This window comes from Triticum aestivum, chromosome 5A, assembly GCF_018294505.1.
Source record: "Triticum aestivum cultivar Chinese Spring chromosome 5A, IWGSC CS RefSeq v2.1, whole genome shotgun sequence".
Lineage (NCBI taxonomy): Eukaryota > Viridiplantae > Streptophyta > Magnoliopsida > Poales > Poaceae > Triticum > Triticum aestivum.
This window is the reverse complement of record NC_057806.1, coordinates 529,580,269-529,593,527: the sequence shown is the minus strand read 5'-3', so window position 1 is coordinate 529,593,527 and position 13,259 is coordinate 529,580,269. Positions and strand designations below refer to the sequence as shown.

The 13,259-nt window shown below is 49.2% G+C and overlaps 1 protein-coding gene across 1 annotated transcript; it reads right to left on the bottom strand.

The window, feature by feature from the left end:
- Window positions 1-8,583: 8,583 nt before the first annotated feature.
- LOC123104523 (cytochrome P450 71A1) lies at window positions 8,584-10,546 on the bottom strand. The gene is made up of 2 exons (XM_044526386.1): window positions 9,462-10,546; window positions 8,584-9,365 (listed from the first exon to the last, which is right to left on the bottom strand). The coding sequence occupies exons 1-2, from the start codon at window positions 10,368-10,370 to the stop codon at window positions 8,736-8,738; spliced, it is 1,539 nt and encodes a 512-aa protein (XP_044382321.1). The 5' UTR covers window positions 10,371-10,546; the 3' UTR covers window positions 8,584-8,735.
- Between the last annotated feature and the right edge of the window lie 2,713 nt (window positions 10,547-13,259).

Genomic DNA, 13,259 nt, shown 5'->3' with positions numbered 1-13,259 from the left:
ATGGAGACTTGAACTCCGCCATCATGGTCCTTGCCGCATCCATCAACGTCCGGTTCTTCCTCTCCGCAACACTGTTTTGTTGAGGGGTGTAAGGTGTGCAATATTGATGCTTGATCCCCTCATCACTAAGAAACTCATCCAAGGTGTAGTTCTTGAACTCGGTGCCGTTGTCACTTCTTATTGTCAAGATCTTTGCATTGTGTTGACGTTGTGCTTCATTTGCAAAGTCAATGACGGTTTGTTGGGTCTCGCTCTTCCTCTTGAAGAAATACACCCAAGTGTATCTTGAGTAGTCATCCACAATCACCAAGCAATACTTCCTACCCCCAAGACTATCGAAGGATGGAGGCCCAAAGAGATCCAAGTGAAGGAGCTCCAAAGGCCTCTTTGAGTAAATGATAGTCGTGGGAGGGTGAGCCTTCTCATGTAGCTTTCCTTCGATACAAGCACTGCAAGCACGATCTTTAGCAAAACTAACATTCGTTAGTCCACGGACATGGTCCCCTTGAGAAGACTTTGCAAAGATCTCATATTGACATGGGCTAAATGGCGATGCCAAAGCCATCCCACATCAACTTTAGCCATTAGGCATGTCGCGGTCTTAGTGGGTCGCTCCGAAAAGTTAATCACATATAGACCGTTCTCGACATGCCCAACAAAGGCTACTTTAAGAGTCTTGCTCCATAAGAGGGCCACGGTATCGATATCAAAGAAAGTGGCAAAGCCCATGATTGCAAGTTGACGAACGGAAAGTAAATTGTATGCAAGGGACTCAACAAGCATGACCTTCTCGATCATGAGATCATGAGAAATGACTACCTTGCCAAGTCCCAATACCTTAGAAGATGAGGCATCACCCCACTCGACATTGGTGGGCATAGATGGAATCTTGTGCACGTCCACCACCAAGTCCTTGCTTCCGGTCATATGATTTGTAGCTCCGCTATCGAGCAACCATGATCCCCCACCGGAAGCAAACACCTACAAGAGATCAATGCTTGGTTTTAGGTACCCATTTTGTAATGGGTCCTTTGATGTTAGTAACAAGGGTCTTTGGAACCCAAATAGACCATTCAATGTACTCATGAGGGGAACCAACAAATTTGGCATAGACATGCCCATCACTAGCCCGACATAACACATAAGAAGGATTAAAGTCGCCGGCTTTGATGGGAGGAGTGGCATTGCCCTTTTTGACACGGCCACCCTTCGCATTGTTCTTCTTCTCCTTGGAAGCACTCTCTCCCTCCTTCACAAAGGTTTGCATGAGAGGAGGAGGTCGTTTGGTCTTGTCATTCTTCTTCTTGTTCTTGGACTCGGGCACGTACCCAATCCCTTCCTTAGCCACAACTCCCTTTTGGTTGGTCAAGAGGTCGTTGAGGTTCTTCTTGCCTTGTATGCAAGACGCAAGACCTTTCTCAAGTTGCACCTTTAGCTTAGCGTTCTCCTCAACAAGATGCACATGCTCACAACACGGGTTAGTAGCATTTGCATTATCAATTAACATCATACGAGGAAAAGTGGCTTTTTCCTTGGTTAGCTTTACTTGAAGTTGATCATGAGACTCTTTGAGGCTAGCATGAGCACCCTTCAAGACCTTGTGAGCCTTGTCAAGTAGATCAAACTCCTCTTTGAGTCTAGCAAGATCAACCTCAAGTTCGGCCTTCTCGGATTTTAGCACACGAGAAACAATGAGAACATGATCAAAATCTTTCTTTAACTTAGCATGATCAACGTTGTGTGACTCCTCAAGAGCCAAACGAAGACCACGCTCTTCCTCAAGAGCATTGGAAAGATCCGAGATCTCATCGGCATAGTCACGACTATGCCCTTCCATCTTAGAGATGGTATCTTCGTGAGCCTCGATCATGTCATTGGCTTCACCAAGTTGTTCCAAGAGAGCAACAAAGTGCTTCTTGGATTTACCCTTAAGTTTGCCCATAAAGGCATCAAACTCATTCACCTCCACATTAGCTCCCTCATGTTCATCAATGCTATCCGTCGAAGAAGGATGATTAATGATGGTAGTTTTGATGTTGGAGGTTACCTTGTTGGTGGCTTTAGCCATGAGGCACTTGGCGGTGATGCTCTCATTGGGTGAGTCGAAGAGAGACACCCGTGGAGTCGTCGCAATGGCAACAGAGGCCATGGCAACCGACTCACCATCTTCATCATCGTCATCATCCTCATTGTACTCTTCTTGTACCACCAATGCCTTGGGGGGAGTCTTCTTGGTGAAGTTGTTCTTGTTGGGGAACGACTTGGCCTTGTCCTTTCGGATGAGCTTGCCACCATTGTCTTCCCTCTTCTCATACGGGCACTCCGCAACAAAATGACTCACATTGCCACAATTGTAGCAAGTCCTTACATGTTGCTTGCTCTTCGTGCCACTTGAGTTGTTTTTGTTAAAGTTTGGCCTTGAGTTTTTCTTGCTCCAAAATTTCCTTGAAGCAAGTGCCATGTGTTCATGATATGCATACTTTGTATCTTCGGGGTTGCTCTCCTCTTCTTCCTCTTCTTCTTCTTCAACGTAGAGCTTGGCCTTCAATGCAAGGTTGGGCTTCTTTTCCCTTTGAGAACGAAGCACCACATTATCGGCGGTTTTGTCCAAAATGCTCATGGCCACAAACTCATCCAACACTTCGCTTGAGGTCAAAGTGTGGAAGTCCGGCCTTTGATGAATGATGGAGGACATGGCCTTGTGGTAGGGCATCATTGCCTTGAGGAATTTGCGCTTGATCCAATTGTCATCCGTGTCCTTGCTCCCGTGATCTCGGAGTGAGACCGCGAGTTTGGTTACTCTCCGATAAAGCTCATGAGGTTCTTCATCTTCTTTCATTGCAAACTCATCGGCCTCATCTTGCACCACTTCATAGTTGGAGCGTTGAATGCTTGCGCTTCCCCGGTAGAGTTAGACAACACAAAGCCATGCGTCTTTGGCCAAGGCGAAGGGCCGAAGATGAGGTAGATCTTCGGGTGGAATTGCATCTTGAATGATGAAGAGAGCATTCTCATTGAATTGATTATCCGCGGCTTCTCGAGGAGTGAAGTTGCTTGGATCATGCGGATAGAAACCTTCTTCAATGATTCTCCAAAGATTAGTGTTCACATGATTTAAATGACGTTTAAAGCGGTAAACCCAAGAATCAAAGTCCTCATTTTTCACAATCTTAGGGGGAGGACCGGCATGATTCAAATGAGTGGAAGGAACCGGTCCACCATAAACAAGTGGTGGTTCCACATGAGCAAAGATGCCGGTGCCATTCTTACCACTAGAAGAAGGAGCCTTTTCGCTACTAGCTTCCCCCTTATCGGAGGTAGCATCCGTCACCTTATCGATGGGACTACCCACTTTCAACGGTGCGGTGGATAGTTTAAGCCCTTCAAGGAATTTAGTAAACATGCTTTCAACCTCGGTCGTCATGGAGGTTTTCAATGTCTCCAAGGCCACATTGAACTCCTCATGAGAGACCGAGGTTCCCCCATCGCCCGTAGACGAGATCGGATTCACACCGGAGTGTTCCTCCACACCGTCTACGGTATCAACCATACTCTCCGGACGGTAAAGTCCTTAATAAAGAGACGGGGCTCTGATACCAATTGAAAGGATCGATATGGTTGACTAGAGGGGGGGTGAATAGGCAACTAACAATTTTTTAACTTTTCTTTACCAAATTAAACTTTACATCAAAGTAGGTTGTCCAGATGTGCAACTAGGTGAGCAACCTATATGATGTGATAACAACAAACAAACAAGCAAGCAAGAGAAGTAACACTAAGAGCTTGCACAAGTAAAGGTAAGAAATAACCAAGGGTGGATCCGGTGAAGACGAGGATGTGTTACCGAAGTTCCTTCCTTTTGAGGGGATGTACGTCTCCGTTAGAGCGGTGTGGAGGCACAATGCTCCCCAAGAAGCCACTAGGGCCACCGTATTCTCCTCACGCCCTCACACAATGCGATATGTCGTGATTCCACTATTGGTGCCCTTGAAGGCGGCGACCAGACCTTTACAAACAAGGTTGGGGTAATCTCCACAACTTAATCGGAGGCTCCCAACAAGACCACGAAGCTTCACCACAATGGACCATGGCTCCGTGGTAACCTCAACCGTCTAGGGTGCTCAAACACCCAAGAGTAACAAGATCCGCTAGGGATAGGTGGGGGAATCGAAAAACTCTTGGTGGAAGTGTAGATCGGGGCCTTCTCAACCACTCCCGAGCAAATCAACAAGTTTGATTGGCTAAAGAGATAGATCGGGCGAAAATGGAGCTTGGAGCATTAATGGAGCTTGAGTGGGAAGAGGTAGGTCAACGGAGAAGAAGGGGACCCCCTTTTATAGTGGGGGCAACAATCCAACCGTTGCCCCACTAAACAGCCCCGCAGAGGGCGGTAGTACCGCTTGGGGGGGAGGGTACTACCGCTGAGCCAGCGGTACTACCGCTCCAACTAGTGGTACTGCTGCGTAGAGAAGAGAAGTGGGGACCTGGACCCAGAGCGGTACTACCGCGGTGATAAGGGCGGTACTACCGCTGCGAAGCGGTACTACCGCCTCTACTGCCGCAACTAGTGCTTCAAAACCCGACACGAGAAAAAGAGCCCTCGAGTCGAGGCGGTAGGAGCCAGACAGGCCAGCGGTAGTACAGCTGTGGAGTCACCGGCGGTACTACCGCTGCGGAGCGGTACTGCCTCTTGTGACCCCTCAGCGGTACTACCGCTGGGTAGCACAGTACTACCGTTGGGACCCAGACAAGAGAGAAAAAGATCTCTCCATCGAAGCTGAAGTCGAGGCGGTAGGGCCAGGCAGGCCAGCGGTAGTACTGCTGCGGAGTCACCGGCAGTACTACCGCTGCGGAGCGGTACTGCTGCTTGTGACCCCTCAGCGATACTACCGCTAGGTAGCACGGTACTACCGCTGGGATCCAGACAAGACACACAAAGAGAAAAGATCTCTCCAACAAAGCGGAAGAGCTCTGAGGGTGAGAAGCGGATGTGTACATGTTGATTCCACCCAAGCAATACCCCAGCGGACCCCCTCTTGATAGTACGGTGCCCTCTACGCAACTAGTCCACCGAAAGAGAAACGAAAGAGCTACACCGTCTTGAATGACACTCTGAGGGGAAGAAATCGTCTCGTGCCAAGGATGAATCTCTGAAATACTTAAAGCACACGATTAGTTCGCAAACACGTTGTCATCAATCACCAAAACCACATCGAGAGAGATATGCCTCAACAACAAGTTTAGGCCGTAGCCCACAACGGCGCCGACGAGAACACTAACGAGGAGCTATATGCTTAGGACCAGGATAGACTCTTATTTAAACTACTTGAGGCATCTCTAACCAAATTCCTACATTTTTAAGCCCCCGAACACCTCCTCAAATCATAACTCCTCAAACGTGAGGATTAAAAAAAAGTTTGAAGCTAACCGAACCCTCAAATTTAAATCTTCAAATAAACTAGACCCCACATGAAGTCTCTCTCCATCTTATTCTTTCTTCCTTCTTATTTCCACAAGGCGAACAATGACTTCTAGGCGTAGATGATGTCCAAGAGGTAGCTAGGGCCTAGGATGGATGACCTGCAAAAATAATTTGATAGAGGCTCTGTGAACGTGACGTGTGTGTGCGAGGACGGAGTTGAGAAAATCGGCGAAATTCGTCATCCACGGGTGACGTTTTGGGTAATTCTTTGTTTGAATGTGTTCTTCCCTTTTTCGTCCTCATTTGACTCGATGTCGTGGTCCGGAACACACGGTTCACTGAAATCGGCTATGGTGCCTGTTGTCATGTAAGTGCTCCTTTGTAGAAGCTTTTCTCTAGGTCGCTTTGTGCAGGTTGTTGTGTACGTGTTGTTGTGGGTCTTTTGTTGTTCCGCCCATGGTCGGGGATGGAGGGGGGAGCGTGGCCGTGCCCAAGAACGACGGGGAGGAGCGCAACAATGACCGGATGGGAAATTGAAGAAAAAATTCGCCGGAGGTTGGTGGGGTGCAACCACGAGGATCTCGTGGCGATGTGGGGTTGCGTCGGCGGTCTGGGCACTGGGCTGGAGCGGCGCGGGGGCGTGAATGGAATCGACAGGAGGCGCGGGCGCTTCTCTGAATCTTGTCATGAGAATGAGCCCTGGCTACTCAAATTAGGAAGAAGGGGCAATTCTTCTCAAAATTTTGAGGAGTTTTAAGGTTTTGAAAGTTCTTGTCAAAGGAATTTCGAGGAATGAAATCCTTATTATCTATATGTATAGGTTGTTTCATTCATATAACTGAACTAGATGATACACCGCGCATTGCTGCGGGACCGTTACGTGTTTCTAAGGTGATAATTGGTATTTGAATATTTGTGCCGGGTAGATTTAGGTGGCCGTGGGTATCCCGAACTGACGGCTAGGAATTGCCATTTTTTGACTTGTTGAGAGGATAAGAAGTGGTAAGGATAAGAAGTGGTTATAGGTAGCCAACTTTGTATTTGATTGGAAGGATAAAAGATGGATAATTTACTGATATGACCGCTTCGTTATGAGATGGTGAGGTTACCACCCTTTGTAATAAACTTTCTAGTGCTATGAACTACTCAAATATTTTGCCACAAATTGTTATTACGCAACTGGTTATAAGTTATAACAATCGCTTTTAGTGCCAAAAATAGCTCGATTATATAGATTGGAAGAAGCTGTAGGATATACTCACAAGAACCCGTTGCACTGATTCATAGTCTGGGATTCACAATCTGTTTGATTCTTCATCGAGAATTAACACAGAGAAAGTTAACATATAGGAGACATAGAAATTTATGGAGAGAGAGAGACGGATCTAACAAAGAGAAAAATCCACCGTCGCCTAGCTCCTGCCTCCTGGTCGTGGGCTCGTGGCCTCATTTTCCTGCAACTGTAATCAAAGGAGAAAAATCAGTACAATGCCCCCTGCAATCAAAAGGGATTAATGGTTGGACGAATGGATGGATCAGGGCATCTCCAACAGATTATATATTAGTCTTGTTGGTAAAATGTCTATGTCATCAATCAACAAGCTATTATACAATTACTCCAATGGGTTGTATGTAAGCTATCCAATAGATAGTGAGACAATAAATATAATTGCTCTCTATTTCATCTTGAAGCCTGTGCAATTGTTGTTGGTTAATCTACATACAACTTTGCTCTCTCTCCACATTTAATACATGCCACATCATGCACGTACCGTTCATACAGTTTTTCTCGGGCTGGAGAAATGGAAGTCTGTGCGTTGCCAGTAGAGTATGGCTTTGCTCCAGGGGAACCCGTAGGCATCGACGCCAGCACCGAGGAACCTCATCTCGTCCACCGCGCCGGAGGTCTTCTTCGACACGCCGGCGTCCTTGCATTAGCTCTGCGCCGTCTCCGACAGCAGTGGGCGGCGGCATGTCCGCCACCACATCGCCGCCCACGAGCCTCTACACCCTGCCGGACCCGCCCAGCGCGCTAGCCACCTCCAGCACCACCACGGCCCACGCGGCTAGCACGGCGACGCACGCACACGGCACACCACGCTCCAGCGCTCCTCCATGCCGGCGGACGGGGCCAGCAGCGCATATGCGTACAACAACGCCGTCTCGCGGGGGCTAATGGCCGATGATCTTCGAGGAAAGATGAATCGACGGGTGGACGGAATGGATAGGCATGGCTCGATCCCGGTCGTGCACTATTTATAGTTGGCGTCTCAGCTGGATCCGGTGCTGCCGCCCTTCATCTGCTGTTGTATAGCCACGGCAAATTTTCGTGTTTTGACTCTTTTTTGAAATCTATTCGAGATTTGATCCTAGTTTGAATTTTTTTCGAGATCTAACCCTTTTGCTACCGTGGCGGTAGGAAACATCGCTACCGCCAACCGGGCTGGCGGTAGCCTGCACAACCTTATCGCCAAGGTGATTGACGGTAGGCATGAGCACGCACTGGTTCAATACTTAAGAGTTTTTTGGCGATAGGGCATGCAACCCTACCGCCAGGGACCTTGGCGGTAGGGTAACTAGGGTCAAATCTCGAATAGGTTTCAGAAAATGGTCAAAACACGAAATTTAGCCTATAACCGCCGCAAGTGGCTTTTGATCTGATTGTGTGGGTGGAATTGGAAGAGACCAAGAGAACTAAAGAGACGACGTACGACCCTGCTATAAAACAAATCGAGTGGAAGTGGAGGCGGTGACAAATTTAAAGCGCCGGATAGTAGAGCGAAAGAGGATTGTGTGGAGGACAGAGGGGTTAAGGCTGGTCATAATGGGGAGGAACTTAGGAGTAACATCACACACTCCAATACAATTTTGCTTATGTGGCACATATTTAATGAAGAGAGAGGTGCTTGTGGTAACTAGCTAAGTTACCGGAACATCACACACTCCAAAAAACAATGAGTCTATAACCTAATAAATACATCGTTGCATGACACTACATAGATGTTCCTACCCACTATGGAGGTAGTAACATAGTCTAAGGAAGTGTGTAAGTTTCTAGCTTATGTTCTTGCCCATTGTGACCAGCCTAAAATTATTTGGGATCATAGGTGATGTGGCTGCGTATGAATGGATGATGATGTGAATAAGCTGCATGTCAAGAGAAATATGACAGTAGGGATCAACTATTTAGGTATTATAGATTCTATAAAATCATTTCTAAGGACACTTTTTGCATTACATTCTTTAGAAATTTAGCATCCTACTGAATTCTTAGGAAATCCCCTGCGGATTCCGTGGCACTGCTAAATGCTGGCTAATTAAGCATGCGTCCTGCACTTGACTTGGGGACGAGGCGCAGTGGAACCAGCGGCGGCGTGACCAGCCCCGGCGTCTCGGCCATGTCCAGACGCGTCCCGGCGGGGAGCTCCCAGTCGAAGTGGCGCACAAGGCTGGCGACCGCGATCTCCAGCACCGGCAGTGCGAAGTTTATGGCGGGGCAGATTCGCCGGCCGGCGCCGAACGGGAGGAGCTGGTAGTCATTCCCCCGCACGTCCACGTCCGTCGCGCTGGCGCCGTCCAAGAATCGCTCTGGCCGGAACTCCTCCGCCGCGTCGCCCCACGCCGCGGGATCCCTCGCGATTGCCCAAGCGTTGATGAATAGCGCCGTCTTGGCGGGGATCTCGTAGCCCTGGACGACCGCCGCCGTCGTCGACTCGTGCGGGACGAGGAGCGGCGCCGGCGGGTGGAGCCGGAGGACCTCCTTCAGCACCGCCTTAAGGTACTCCATCCTCCTCAAATCGTCTTCCTCGATGGCCGGCTTGCCGTTGGCGATTCGTGTTACCTCGTCCTGCAGCTTGGCCATTACCCGCGGGTTTCCGATGAGCTCCGCCATGACCCATTCCAGCGTGATAGATGACGTCTCAGTTCCGGCCAAGATCATGTCCTGCATATCAAGAAACGGCCATGGAGCAGAGGATCAAGGGAAACGATTTAAGTTAAAATTTGCTGAGAAATTTAAAGCGAATTCTTCGGCGATCACCTTGATGATGCTTTTGATGCGATTGTCGGTGAGCTCGAGCCCGGCGGTGCCTTCTTTCCTCAGCCGGAGCAAGACGTCCAAGAAGTCCTCTTCTGCGCCCAGTGCGCCGTCGTCACGCTTCTTCTCAAGGTGCTCGGCCATTATCTCGGATAGGAACTTGTCCCACGCTTCGACCTGGACGTCGATCCTCTTCTCCAGCCCCGTCGCCCACCTAACCATCTTGGCCGCCGCTCCAGGAAGCACGTCCTCCGCCTGGAGCCCCGACATGAACGCCGCAGAGTTCCCCATAAGCTCTTTCATCTTCTCCGCCGTGGCCCCCGCGGCGCCGGCGGCCGCGCGGGTGACCACGGAGTTGCTATAGGCGTACAGGAGCTCCCTCAGCTCCACGGCCTCACCGGCCTCCGCGGCGCGGCGGGCTCCCGCGACAAGGGCGGTCGCCTCGGCGGCGCGCACAGGGCCGAACGAGTCGGCGCGGCGCGGGGAGAGGAGGTGGATGACGGCCATCTTCTTGCTGCGGCGCCAGGCGTCGCCGTAGGGCGCGAACGATACGTTCATGCAGCCGTACGTGAGCTTGTCCACCGGCACGCTGGGCACGCGGGAGGCGAAGGCGAGGTCGTGGTTCTTGTACAGGTCCGCCGCCGCCGCCGCCGTGGACACCACCAGCGTCGGCCTGCGCCCGAGCCGCAGGAACAGGAGCCCACCGTCGGTGCCGTACCGAGCGTGCAGCTCGCGCAAGGAGCGGTGTGGGAGGCTGCCCATGAGGTGCAAGTGGCCGACCAGCGGACGCGACGGTGGCGAGGGCGGGAGCTTGCTGCTGCTGCTGCTGCTGCGTCGAGCCTTCCTGATGACAACGCAGGTGACGGCGAGGAGCGCGGCGACGCCGGCGACCAGCACGAAGTACGGACACATCCTCAGTTCCTCAGTCCTCACTACACTGGAGGCTGTGTTGTCCGATTGGCTCGATGATAATGGTGCTCGAAACTTCAATCTGCCACGGCAGTGTTCTGGTCTTTCTTTCCTGATCGTCACGTTGTGATTTGTCGCTCGTGATTTCGTCCATGTGACGCGACGTGATCGTGCCAAAGGAAGTCGCCGGGTGGCGGCAAGCCTTTGCAACGAGGCCAAGCTTGTGCCACATGTTTGGTCTGAACTCTCATTTTATTTTTTCCAACAAAATTCCTACGTATTACTCCCTCCATTCGTTTTTTATGAAGTGTAATTTTTTCAGGGTTCATAAGGTGCAAAGGAAAAGAAATAGGTAAAATCTCACGCCAATCAAAAAAATAACAGTCAATCGAGTAAATCTTTGAAATTAAGAGGCCATGACAATTCAGTCTTTGTAACGACGCAAATTTAGTGGAACTATACTCAACTATGCGCTTTTCGCAAAAGTGTGTGCTGCGCTAATATAAGCCACGAACGACATGATCAAGACTATTTTTTTGAATTAAAAATGTTCATTGCGTTCAATAAAGATAGGCGTTCAACACCTCCACAATATATTGTTCTCTTCCATAGACCAATACGTCTACAAAATTATATGTACTATTTTTCTTTCATAAAAATCATTTTACTTCCCTCCTATATACAACTCCGACGGATCTCAGGGGATTCGGTCGGTCTTTGTCTTCGATGGATAGTATTCGTTCCTTTATTCGGTCGGTCTTTGTCTTCGGTGGATAGTATTCGTTTCTTTGTGTTCATGTGTTTGCAAGTTTGATCCTTCTTATCGACGCTTCTCTTCATTGACGACAATTGTTGTTCTGATGTGCTGATCCTTTCAGGCTTAGCACGACAATGTCTCAACTGTCTACTACAACAAGGTTTACCCGTCTCCGGTAAGGGAGGGACGATGGCGATGGTGTGCCTTCAGCTCGCTTCAATGCTTGTAGTCGTCACTAGGTGGTCTATGGATATGGGCGTAATTTTTGGTACTTCTATTGTTCTTTGTATGGCCATGATGTTTGGTGAAGCCCCGCGCTACCTCAAGAACCTCACCTTCTCCACTCACCAACAACGTCAAACCATCATATGAAGCAACGGATTGACGACATCACCGTGGTTCTCAAGGCCATCCAGGAGCAGAACGCGGTCATCTAGAAGGTGGTGACGGTGTCTAACGACGTGTTCGAGGCGCTTAAGCCGCCCATGGAGGCCGACTATGGAGGCATCAATAGCAAATCTGAGGACTGGGATGGGTGGGATGCACAAGGAACTGAATTTGGTGGCATGAAATTCGATATTGATCCTCAAACCCTTTGATCTATAGTCGCTCATCCCGCGCCTTCCCAATGTCTAGCCGAGCAACATCAGTGACCTTGATCACAGGCCGTGGCCACCACGTCGAGATAACACCATGGGGGTCTATCATCGGCGTGGTTACCATGTTCGTGTTGTGGGCATGCACGCCTTTCCCGAACCCCTCCCTCGTCCTCCTCCGTCAGAGTAGGTACCCTCCAACCCTCATTATTTCAACTAAATGTACTAAATCTCCAAAATTCACTTCATTTTCGAAACTTAAGTTCATTTGATTGATCTAAGTAGGGTCGGAGGGTACCCTAAAGGTTCCAAATTTGCATCCCTACGGGGAGATACCACCAAGTTGGAGAAGAAATTATGAGTTGTATTTAGGGTGTTCCATATAAATCCCGCACTCTAGTTAGATACAACATTAATGCATTTGCATGTCTTGCTATGTTGTGGTTAGAAAATGTTGGGTGAGATTGGGAGGAAATGAATTTTGAATTATTCTATGCTTTGGTAGATGAACAATTTGGCCGTAACGAATCCTAAGTGTTGTTGCATGAATTGTTTCATTTGCGGCAAGCAGAGTCAGTTTCTGAATACACAGTTGGGTTCAATGAGACTATGCACTCACTATTGGCTCCTAGCAACAATCCGGAATGCCTTTTCCCCTTCTTAATACATTGATGTGTTAAAGGACAAGATTCATGTCATTATTCTTGTGCACAATACCACGGTGTTGCCGTTTCGCTTGCCTACTTGCAGAAAGAGGTTGTTTCCTGGTCGGATTCCTTCATCCGAATTTGGTGGTATCCTGAATATGGGTCCAAGAAGCATAGGCGCTCGCACACTGTCGTGGAGTCAATTATCTGATCGATCCTTGGTAGCGGGAATGGGTCCTTGGGGCACGCCTTGTTGACTTCAGTGTAGTCCACACACTTGTGCCATGTGTTGTTCTTCTTCAGCACCATCACGGGGTTTGCCAGCTACTTGGGTGCGCAACCTCCCTTATGAACTTGGCCGTGAGTAGGTGTGCTATTTCTTCTCCTATCATCATTCATTTCTTTGTAGCGAAGCGCCGCAGAGCCTGCTTTACCAGCCTCATGTCCTTGCGAACGTTTAGGCAATGTTCGGCGTTCTCTGCTGGCACTCCTGGCATGTCGGCGGGCTTCCATACGAATATGTTCTAGTTGGTTTGGAGGTAGGCGAGGAGCTCTGCCTCCTGGCCTTCCGAGAGATCTCCCCCAATGGTTACCATTCTGTCGGGGTCTTCGAGGTGGACCTCGAACTTTTTGGTCTGCTTTGCCAGCTGGAAGACGTGACTGATGACCCACAAGTATAGGGGATCAATCATAGTCCTCTCAATAAGGAAGAGTGTCGAACCCAATGAGGAGCAGAAGGAAATGACAAGTGGTTTTCAGCAATGTAATTTTTGCAAGCACTGAATTTGTCGGTAACGAGTAGTTTGATAGCAAGATAATTTGTAACGAGCAAGTAACGATAACGATAAATAAAGTGCAGCAAGGTAGCCCAAATCTTTTGTGGCAAAGGATA